A 12,131-nucleotide genomic window follows, 5' to 3' on the forward strand; every position below is an offset into this window, starting at 1 on the left:
CGATACCGATATCAACCGATACCGATATATACAGTCGTGGAATTAACACATTATTATGCCTAATTTGGACAACCAGGTAGATAAGGTCCTTTTTTTTTTTTAAATGAATAAAATAAAATAAATTAATTAAAAACATTTTCTTGAATGAGAAAGAAAGTAAAACAATATAAAAACAGTTACATAGAAACTAGTAATTAATGAAAATGAGTAAAATTAACTGTTAAAGGTTAGTACTATTAGTGGACCAGCAGCACGCACAATCATGTGTGCTTACGGACTGTATCCCTTGCAGACTGTATTGTTATATATTGATATATAATGTAGGAACCAGAATATTAATAACAGAAAGAAACAACCCTTTTGTGTGAATGAGTGTAGATGGGGGAGGGAGGTTTTTTGGGTTAGTGTACTAATTGTAAGTGTATCTTGTGTTTTTTATGTTGATTTAATTAAAAAAATAAAAAATAAAACACAGATACCGATAATAAAAAAAATGATACCGATAATTTCCGATATTACATTTTAAAGCATTTATCGATATTAACGGACATCTTTAATTATATGTATTGCTGTGAAAAACTTTATGACATCAATATTCTATTCTTTGCATCTTTCATTGGACCAACAGAAGGTAAGCCCTTCTGCTCTTCTGCAGCATTAACATGTTTAGCGTCCGTATGAATCGAGCCTCGTCTGAAGGTTTCTTTTGACAGGTGTCAATCACCATACTGGATGAGAATGACAACAGTCCAGAGTTTGACATCACATCTGACACTTCAGTGGACATTTTGGAAAATACCCCAATGGGGAAGAAAGTGGCCGTGGTGCTCGGAAGAGATCGAGATGCTGGGCTTAATGGGCTGGTGAGAGTGTTCAAATGTCTCTTTTGATTAGATGGATTGCAATTTCAGATCATTCCAGAACACGCTGATCTGTGGGTCTGTTTGTCTCTTTCTTTATTGCTTTTTAGGTCAACTTCTCGCTAGTCGCAGGCAATATGGAAGATGTGTTTAAGATCAAGACCGTGAATCACACCTACGGGGAGGTCTATGTCAATGCTCCGCTGGACAGAGAGTCTGTGGATCGCTACCTGCTTAAGGTGGGAATGTTAAATATACTGCATACATGCATACATCTTACTTTCACTGGCAGTAGCAGTTGCCACATTAAATGACATGAAAGACCACATCCAATGATGTGGAAGACCACATTGAATGACATGACGGGCCACTTTAATGTTGTGGAAGACCCTATTTTCTACCGCTTGTCCCTTTCGGGGTCACGGGGGTTGCCGCAGCCTATCTCAGCTGCAATCGGGCGGAAGGCGGGGTACACCCTGGACAAGTGGCCCCCTCATCACAGGGCCCTTCAGTTTTTGAAAGGTGTAAATACATGATTCATTTGTTTTTTATTGTTTTTGCTCAACATTCTCAAAAAAGTTAGTCCTAAATAAAAATATCAAACATTTAATGACTTTTTAAGGCCTTTTGATCAGATGATTAATTCATTAATAAGTTAAAAGTTAAAGTGCCAATGATTGTCACACACACACTAGGTGTGGCGAAATGATTCTCTGCATTTGACCCATGACCCTTGATCACCCCCTGGGAGGTGAGGGGAGCAGTGAGCAGCAGCGGTGGCCGCGCCCGAGAATCATTTTGGTGATTTAACCCTCAATTCCAACCCTTGATGCTGAGTGCCAAGCAGGGAGGTAATGGGTCCCAGTTTTATAGTCTTTGGTATGACTCGGCCGGGGTTTGAACTCACAACCTACCGATCTCAGGGCGGACACTCTAACCACTAGGCCACTGATAATTAGTTAAATAACTCATGTTATGCAAATGTAAACTAATTGAACACTTATTATTTAATTAAAATGCCTTCAAAAGAGTCAAAATGTAAAAAAAAAAAAAAGAAATTATATATTTTTGTTTAGGACAAAATGATTTTTTTTTAGCAAATTTGACAAAGATATGATGATTAACTGATGTCACGATTTTCAATTTGTATAAATTTGCATAACATGAGTTATTTTACTGATCGTAAGGCCTTTAAAGTGTTAAAATAAAAAACTATTGTAAAATAACTCATGTTATGCAAATGTACACTAATTAAAAACTGTGACATCATTTGATCTAAAGGCCTTCAAAGTGTTAAAAAAAACATTACATGTTTGTTTTTTGTTTTTTAACTTGGTGTTATAAATGTAAATGGTAAATGGGTTATACTTCTAGAACGCTTTTCTACCTTCAATGTACTCAAAGTCCTTTGACACTATTTCCACATTCACCCATTCACACACACATTCACACACTGATGGCAGGAGCTGCCATGCAAGGCCCTAACCATGACCCATCAGGAGCAAGGGTGAAGTGTCTTGCTCAAGGACACAGCGGACGTGACGTGGTTGGTAGAAGGTGGGGATCGAACCAGGAACCCTCAGGTTGCTGGCACGGCCACTCTCCCAACCGCGCCACGTGTTGATCCAAAATGTTTTTATGCTGTATGAAAAATTAAGGACATAATGTTTTGTTTGGTTTTGGGATATTGCCTAACATGTCCCAGTGTATTGAACACCTGTGACATTATTTTCTAATTTAACATAAAAAAAAACATCTTAGAAAAAATGATATGTAAAAATGAAGTAACACAACAAAAAAGTATGTCTAAAATACAGCACAATTTTACTATGGACAAAAATGTAAGCCCTTGTCCCCTGAGGGTTTAGCTAGATCAGGGGTGTCTAGCTCATTTTAGATCAGGGGCCACATGGAGAAAAATCTACTCCCAAGTGGGCCGGACTGGTAAAATCACGGCACGATAACTTAAAAATAAAGACAACTTCAGATAAATCATAATGTTGTTGGGTTTTGATGTGTATTTCTGGTCTTGTCACCACCTCCCGGGCAGAAGGGCAACATGGCAGAGCGGCTGGTTAAAAAAAAGACGTTGGTGATGCTTTACTGAACCAAAAGTTGCTTTATTACAAGCGAGCGTCATTATACAGGACTGCAGTTCCTGGAGGAGGTCAAGTAAAAAAATGTGTCTCTCCTAACTTGGAGAAGTCAAACCATCAGTTTTATATTCCTCCTTCCTGTCTCTGGGTGTGTGCTAAGTCAGGACAGCACACCTTGACCATAAAAGGAGATGTTCGTGTGTAAGTGTCTGGAAAACAACTGCTTTAAGTCATAACTTAAATGTGGATGTTGAGCTAGACATGTAGTCTCTTCTCAAGGATAGGGCTATCACTTTTGCATTCCAAAGTTCCAATTAGGGCCTCTTTCCTACAAGAAGTGATCCAAACCACCTGTGAATATCAAACTAAGGGGCCTTATCTTATTATGTGCTCAAACTGAAAAACCACTGTTTAATTAAACTTGGTGGTTTGCTTTTTTAAGATGAATATAAACATTCACCATATGCAAAACACAATATGAGTTAATATGAGTTAATTCATTAACTTCAGTTTTTTTTACACTTACATGTTGCGGTTAATAGTATTCTATCTTTATTTGTTGTTATTTATATTTCTGAATAAATTATGTGATAATGTTCATCAGTCAACTCATTGCTGTTCATTTTCAATTTATCAAGATAAAAAAATATATTAAAATCAAATCACAGGATGTTATTTATGTAGCTTGATCATTTTCCTCGACGGGTGCACTAACATCATGTGGTTTATTTTGTACATATGTAGCATCATCTACAAAGATACAAATAATTGCTATTTCACCATCCAGTGGACACATTTAGAACAGCTGTTTATCTCATTTAAAAATTTCGGGTTGATTCTTATACTTAGCAAACTCATCCCGCAGGCCGGATAAAACCTATTTGCGTGCCTAGTCCGGCCCTCGGGCTGTACGTTTGACACCCCATTTAATTGGATCTGGTATCAGTTTAATGAATTACTGCTCCCCCTAACCCCAATAAAGAATATACAGTATTTTAAATCACATTAATTAGAATAAGTCATCACGTCATTTGCAGATGAGAATTTAGTTTTAATAATGAAAGTTAGCGTTTATTTTAGTGAAGTGTACTCTGCTAGTTGTATATGTCCATATTCTGTGTCTGAATGCTCGTCGGTGTGCTGTTGCAGGTGCGAGCCATCGACAACGGCTCCCCTCCCAGACACACGGACCATTCCCTCACAATCAACATCCTCGACGTCAACGACAACGCACCTGTTGTTGAGAGTCCACGAGGCTACAACGTCAGCATAAGCGAGGTGGGAAGGACACACAAAGAGCGAGAGCGCCCTCACGAGCACTTTTGAATTGATTCTTGCTTCATTTAACCCTGAGAGTACATTGAGGACGTTTTCGTACTTTTGGGTACATTTTTGCTTTATTTTTGGCCATAACACTGGTTGTCTTACTCCCACTGGGATTATATTTTTTTCTAAGGTTTTTTTCATAGTCAAAGTTCAGTTCAGTTCAGTTCCGTTTCAGTCTATTTTGAACATGCATACGGTACAATGTAATTCATCACACAACTCCAGTTGTTTCATTACAGCACGTCCGAAAAGGAGTAGGAAGAAGCTGAGTTTATTTAATCCTACCCCTTTTCATACCATAGCAATGTTATCCAATTTCCTTGTTCTCTGTAACACAACAGTGAACAAATGAATAATAAACAAATAATATACAATAGTAAGTAAACAAATATTAAATACATACATTATTGTTGTCTCAATAAAAAGAAATAAAAAAACCACCAAAACAAAACAAAAGTTAATATTTGTTCCTAATTTTTTTTTTATATCAACGATGCACTGGGAATTAATTATAGCTCAGTTAAGTAGCACCAGGACAAAAAGGTCCTCAGAGAGTTAAGAGTAAACTTTCTTAACCAGCTTCAGTCTTGAATTGTAACAGCAGTTGTGATGTTTTTATTTTAAATCAGTACATGGATAATGCACTTTTTTCTTTCTAAATTAGATAATTAGTTCAAATGGGCATTTATTACAAATAAAAAATAAAAAAATTAGCTATTTTTATTTAGGACTAAAGTTGATCGAGAGATTTGAGCAAAACATTTAGAAAAAAATTATAAATCCAAAAATGTTGAATACACGCAACTCTATTTACTCTAGCTGTATTGACGTTGCACTAATATTGTGTTTCATAATGTTATTCCGCCATCTGATGGATTTAAAAATAATGCATTTGACCTGCAAATTATTATTTGGCAACTATAATTATATATAACAAATAGCTGTGCAGAAATGAATATGTAGCATGCATCTCTGGACAATTATCCAAATAGTAAACAGGAAAAAGGGAACATTTACCTTATTTGGTGCTTTGTATTCAAATGACACAGCTTTTGTTTCTGTTACACGTCTTTTTCTTCAAGTGGCAGGCGCATGGAGGGACAAAGTATCACTTCTTGTGTTTCAGACGGCATCAATGCTTCACTATTGTTTGACCAATCACTACTTAATGATGATGTACGCCCCAAAGGGTTAATATGTCCTAATTGTACTTCTTCCCCAGCTATAAATGTGCTATTTTATGCTTCCCAATGTAGAATGTCGGAGGAGGAACATCGGTCCTGCGTGTGATGGCTACCGACTGGGACACGGGCCCTAATGCCATGCTGTTTTATTACATCACTGCCGGAAACCAAGACCTGACCTTCCGCATGGACCGCATGACAGGAGAGATGGTGACACGCCCGGCCCCTCCCGACCGAGAGCGCCAGCAGGAGTACCAGCTCATCGTGACTGTGGAGGACGACGGCACGCCTCCTCTGTCGGTAAGTCAAAACATTTTCTGGTAATCCAAGCTTTTCCGACAAAATTCTCTCTTTTTGTGTATTTCTTTTACACCAAACTCCTCTAACAATTCCTCTACGGCCCTTGCTTTGTACACTGGGCCACAAAGTTGTTAGCACGGATCATTTTAATTCAAGAGAAACGAAAGGGTTGAGCCCACTCTGCAATCTATTAGAAAAGATAAAAATTAACAAAAATATGAGTGTCTGTAATGAAATTAATAAGATGTCTGCAGTCTGTCGTGGTGAAAAAGGAGTTGAGCCAGAAGGCAAAGCTCTCAATTTACCGGTCGATCTCACCTACGGTCATGAGCTTTGGGTTGTGACCGAAAGGACAAGATCACGAGTGCAAGCAGACGAAAATAGTTTCCTCTGTCAGGTGGCGAGGCTTTTTCTTAGCGATAGGGTGAGAGAAGCTCATTCTGGAGGAGCTCAGAGTAAAGCCACTGCTCCTCTCCTTCACTTCGAGAGCCAGATGAGTTTATTCGGGCATCTGGTCAGAATGCCCTTTTCCCTCTGGGGAGGTATTTAGGGCACGTCCGACCGGTAGGAGGCCACGGGGAAAACCTAGGACGCGGGTCAGCAACTCGCTGCTCTAGAGCCGCCTGCGCCTCTTTAGCCCCACCCTAGTAGCTCCCTGGACCTCTTTCAAAGATGTGTGAAAATGGAAAAAGATGAAGAAAAAAAATAATAATTTTGTTTTAGTATATTTTCTGTAGGAGGACAAACATGACACAAACCTCCCTAATTGTTAGAAATCCCACTGTTTATATTAAACATGATTCTCTGATGAGAGTATTTGGAGAGCACCGTTTTGTCCTACTAATTTCAGCGATCCTTGAACTCATCGTAGTTTGTTTACATGTACGACTTTCTCTGACGCTGCCACAGAAACAGGTGTTTTATGCCACTCCTTCTTTGTCTCGTTTTGTCCACCAAACATTTTATGCTGTGCGTGAATGCACAAAGGTGAGCGTTGTTGATTTTATTGATATGCTGGAGTGCTTATCAGGCATATATGGTCAGTGCATGACTGCAAGCTAATCGATGCTAACATGCTATTTAGGCTAGCTATATGTACATATTGCATCATTATGCCTCGTTTGTAGGTATATTTTTAATTTCCATTACTTATGTCCTCTGTGTATATAATTTATATTTAAATGTCTCATGACACATTATCTGTACGTAATATTGGCTGCATTTCTCATAGTTATTTGTGCGCCATGTTGTTCCAGACCACAGCAAACGTTACCCAGCTTGCAAAGATTGTAATAAATCCATTAGAAAACAGCCTGTCATTTCCTTAAACTTGGACACACACATCTATACCTTTGGCCATTCCGAGCTAGTAATTTCCAGAAGTTATCTCATCCTGTGAGAAGCCTCCATTTTACTAATGATTTTCAATGTTGCAAAAATGTGTGGAATAAAAATTAACAACATTTCTGTCAACGAAGATTCGCGTCAGCCTTTGATAGTAAGCTAATATAGACACTTACATTATGTGTTGCTTTCATTATCACACTTATATAAGGCTTTTAATTTTTTGCGGCTCCAGACAGATTATTTTTTTGTATTTTTGGTCCAATATGGCTCTTTCAACATTTTGGGTTGTCGACCCCTGACCTAGGACCTAGAACTATATCTCCCAGCTGACCTTGGAACACCCCCGGAAAAAGCTGGAGGAGGCAGCTTGGGAGAGGGAAGTCCAGGCTTCTCTTCTTAGGCTGCTTCCCCCGCGACCCGAATTTGGATAAGCGGAAGAAAATGGAGTGATTGATGGATGATACAGGGTGTCCATGGTACAATTTAACAAAGTCATTACAAAAGGAAATAATTACAAAATATTGTGTAGTGTGTGTTAAGGCTGCTTTTCAGTATATATATTAATGACCTCCCCAATATTTGCACAAATACCATATGCCAAATGTATGCAGATGATACAATCATTTATGTGGCAGCCAACAGCCCTCAACAGGCTTCAGAGATATTAAACAGACAGCTTGCGGAAGGAAGTATGAACATGGCTTCAAAATAACTGTTAACCCTAAATTATAACAAAACATTCTCAATGTTTCTCTCTGAAAAAACAATCATTAAATGAAATTCAGGTCAACATTAATCAAAATAAAATAGAGCAGGTAAAGGAATTTAAATATTCGGGTAATATTTTGGACCCTAAGCTAAAATTTGATGGCCATAATATAAAAATGACGAAGACTATAAAAATAAATATGAACTCTTTCAGGCTTATTAGACCGTGTTTATCTGTTCAAGCTGCACAAGATTACATACATGCAATGATTTTATCCCATATGTCTTATTGTGCCATGGTCTGGGGACAGGCCACGAAATGAGTAGTGAAGCCTCTGTTGTTATTATACAAAACAAACACTCAAGATATTTGATAAAAAAACAATAAAGCATCATCACTGCCTTATTACTCAAAAATATAACAAGATGAGTTTTGATAATTTTACACATTTCTCATTATTTTTAAGTGTCTTAATGGATTAGCCCCTGATGTGATGTGTAAAGAAGTACAACATTACAGTAGTGAAGGTGTGCAGACTCGAGCTGCAGTGGAGATGGGAGATGCAGAGTGAAAAGGTGCCGGACGCCTCTGGGTCAGTCTGTTCTCAGTGAAGGCCTCACATCTGTGGAACTCTTTGCCACTGGAGTTAAAGTCACAGTCGGACATTAAACATTTCTTCACAAAACTGAAAAAGTGGCTTGAGGAAAATCAGAAGTGTGAGCACTAGAACTGGATGTAGTGGGGACAAATGGGGACAATTATTTTCTATGTGTTTTTATTTTTGTACTTAGTCTTAATCCTTTTGTATGTGTTTTACACTTCTCTCAACTTTTTTTAAAAAGCCTAACCAGGGACAAGGGTTGCAAATTAGCCTGTGGCCAGAAGTCCTATGCACTTTGACATCAGTTACCTGTGGGTAGCAATGTTTCATTGTACTGTCCTTGTCAAATAAATACATATACAAATAAGGGAATTGCAGCATCACTTTTATACAAGAGAACCTATTTGATTAACATTGTAAAGACACTTTGTGAACACCCTGTACAAAAAAGTAATTTATCACCATTCACCGCCCTCTACTGGGGCCTTGTGTATTAAAAGTTGTGTGCATTTCCCACTAAAAGTAGACGTACTTCTAATCCAGAAAACATTGTAAAAATTCAGATGTATTGAAGTGTGCTCATGTGCAACTCCAAGCACACTTTTTTGTTACATTGCAATCGGATTGAAATTGACCGCAGATGTTTGCGTGGCTTGACATGCCCAGTTAATTGAAAGCAAATGCAATCATTCATTTAGAACACTGTTCAATTGACTATGTCTTTTGTTATTGTTTTTTTTCTTTGAGCATCACTACCTCATAAACGGAACAACTTTGCACCATATTTAAGTTAATTCCCATGTCTGTTGGAACAAACACTAAAAACACAGACACAAAGTTGGAGAGGAAGACCATATTTATTAACTGAGCTGCAATTCTGATGATTTACGGACAGCCATAATATACAAAACAATGTTTTTATTCACACTATGAAAAACAGACATAAAATCCTCTTTGGCCACGTTTATGATGAATGTAAATTTGCAAGAAAAACATACATACATACAGTACATACATCTATATATATACACACACACACACACACACACACACTACCCTGTTCTGTGAACCTGCAACACAATACCAAGAAGCACTTTCTGTACACTCATAGTGAGAAAATGACCGTTCCTCACAGTCGCCATGGCTACGTTATCTTTGCTGTCACTCACCCACATTGATGAGAGTACAAGTAACCCTGATCTAAAGCCACCACCACATCTACTGTACAAAGAGGGCGGCGCAAAGTTTTATATTATTTTTCTAATAAAGACTTTGGGCTATTATTATTATTATCAAACTATAGATGATAAAGGAACACGTATTCAAAGTTTTGATTGTGCTCGGCAGGGAAGATATATTTAGAGCAGAAAAGGACACATCTTGTTTTCTACTTTCACATCTTCAGTTCAGCTCACTTGAAACTTTGAACCTGCTCGGTGATCTGCAACTTTTGCAGAACTGGAAGGAACACAGAAATGTAAACACGCTGCAGATTTACAGTGACTAGACCCATCTGGGATTTGCATAGAGATGGACAGAATCTGACTATTTGGCCCACATTATGTTCAAATAGGGAAGCATGGTGGGCTTTAGATAGCCTGTTGGCCCTTAAGAGTCACAAGATCAAAGGTTAAAATCTTCACCTGTCCAATTTTGTGTGTTATTTGCAAGTTATTCCCGTTCCCAAAAACATGCACGTTATGTTAGAGAGCCTAAATTGTTCATATTGTTGTCTATTTTTTCCCTGTGATTGGCCAGTACAGGGGGTACCCAGCTGGGCAGACTCCAGCTCACCTGTAACAATCGATCGGTATAAAAATAAAAAAAAGGATAGTTTTGACCGTGTGCCTAACAAACAAAATTGATCCAAACATGAACACCACTCATCACATATGAATGTTGCTGAAATATCAACTCGTCTGAGAGTAGAACCCGCCCTCAACTTGTCCATAAGCCATCACACACTTTCACCCACAGCAAAATAAGTTTACGATCACAAGTTTGTTTCTGGCCTCCAGCTGCTGTGACAGGTGCAGGAAGGAGTGTTTCGAAGCCCAAATGCGGTCAGTCTGTAGCCTCCTCCGGACTAGACGTGGTAACGCGGACATTCCCAGGCGAGGTAATTGTGAGACAGACCATGGGAAATGTTGCTCTGAAAGCAGAGAGATGAAGACAAGAAGCCGCAAAGCTGTTTCCAGGTCAGCAGTTAGAGCGAGTAGGGGGCGGCGGTTTGATCCCTTTTTGCGAGGGGGGCGGGGAGTCTGCTGCCTCTTTAAAGCAGAAGCATGTCTGGGGACTCAGGGATGGTGTCTGTAATGGAGAAGAGTGCAGCTGAGTAAGAGAGGAGTCCTCACAGGCTTTCTGTGGATTTTTAGGAATACACTCAAGCACTACAAATATGAAGACAGTATTCATTGACTCTCTGCCATTGTATCGTGTGTGTGTGTTCTTGTATTTCTACCCTTCTTGAGACATCAACAATATGAGGACCGGTGAACAAGTTAAGACCGAAATCATGGTCCCAATACGGAAAACCATTGCATCTAATAGAGAGCCAAATACTAGAGTCTGTGAACATTGCTCCAAAGTCAGGATTTTTGGTTGATTTAATGTGCATACAAAAGTGAACATTGACAGGTGCAAAGGCAGCAATATATGATAAAACAAGACGGCAGCTAAAGAAGGACTTTCCTTTTCACCCCCGAAAAAACCCGCCAGGTGAACAGCTGATTTTACGACTTCCGGTGCTGACGTAATTTCAAAAAAATAAATAAATATGTATATAGAGACATACTGTAATAACTTGAAGTAAATAATAAAGATTAAAAAACAATTACAAACAAAAAATTAAAATTAAGTAAAAGATTACCTTTTTTATATTTGCGTAGTATGTAGATTAAATATATTATTAATATTGTAAATACAAATCTTTATATATCTAGAAAGGGTGGTCCTAAAGAGGTAGGCATTTTTCGGAGGTCTCAAGAAGGTAACAAATACAAGAATGTGGGTGTGTGTGTGTGTGTTGGAGGGGGTTCATAAATGCATAAGTGATACACAAAACCTACAGCTGCAGTAAAGTTTAATGTCCTGAAAAGTGACTGAATTAGGGAAAACCAACTTTTCTTACCCATTGGTTGACTGTTGTGTATTTGTAGTCTGCATTAGTCCTGAAAATTTTAAATTAAACCGCGGAGGCATTGCAGAGATAATAAATTAATATTGCCTTCCTTCCTACTTCCACCAAACGAGCTATTTGGAATTGTCTCCTTTTGTAAGGTGTTTGACATCAGCGGATTATCCATATATGGTAGAAATGTACCCAGAGTGTCTTGCGCGTGTTCGCCATTGTAGTCCACGCTGTATTCAAAAAGTTCCTTCTTTTTTGCTATCCTCTTGTTGTGGGGCAGACTGGCTCGTCCATGCACATGCATCCTGCACTGTTGCCATTTCCAATAAAAAGTAGTGTACAGTTCAAACTTAATCTGTCAGTAGACACGCTATGGAAGTGCTAAAAACTACAACAAAGTGGGCGTGGGAAGACGCAGTCAAAGTGGAGCCACTTAAATTAGACCGCTCACAAAACGGTGCATCCTGAAGAGACAGAAAACATCTTGACGATGGTTTGTAAAACATAATCTATACAACATTTTGACCAAAGAACCACCATTACATGTTATGTAGACTACAAGGAAGTGTTTTAAATGT

The 12,131-nt window shown here is 38.5% G+C and overlaps 2 protein-coding genes across 4 annotated transcripts in view; one reads left to right on the forward strand and one right to left on the reverse strand.

Moving 5' to 3' along the window:
* Positions 1–710: 710 nt before the first annotated feature.
* LOC133656978 (cadherin-23-like) overlaps positions 711–12,131 on the forward strand; it is a gene marked incomplete at its 5' end in the record, with an annotated part of 55,974 nt that continues 44,553 nt past the window's right edge. Inside the window, 4 exons of the mRNA XM_062057869.1 lie at positions 711–863; positions 971–1,099; positions 4,106–4,234; positions 5,539–5,766. Of these exons, the coding sequence (XP_061913853.1) occupies positions 711–863; positions 971–1,099; positions 4,106–4,234; positions 5,539–5,766 (639 nt within the window). The remainder of the gene's footprint in view (positions 864–970; positions 1,100–4,105; positions 4,235–5,538; positions 5,767–12,131) is intronic.
* The window catches only part of vsir (V-set immunoregulatory receptor), a 34,084-nt gene continuing 31,222 nt past the window's right edge, over positions 9,270–12,131 (reverse strand). For all 3 annotated transcript variants that reach the window (XM_062058638.1, XM_062058639.1, XM_062058640.1), the window contains one exon: positions 9,270–10,733. In XM_062058638.1, the coding sequence (XP_061914622.1) occupies positions 10,696–10,733 (38 nt within the window). In that variant the 3' untranslated portion in view covers positions 9,270–10,695. The remainder of the gene's footprint in view (positions 10,734–12,131) is intronic.

The sequence above is a fragment of the Entelurus aequoreus genome, linkage group LG09 (genome assembly GCF_033978785.1).
Source record: "Entelurus aequoreus isolate RoL-2023_Sb linkage group LG09, RoL_Eaeq_v1.1, whole genome shotgun sequence".
Classification (NCBI taxonomy): domain Eukaryota; kingdom Metazoa; phylum Chordata; class Actinopteri; order Syngnathiformes; family Syngnathidae; genus Entelurus; species Entelurus aequoreus.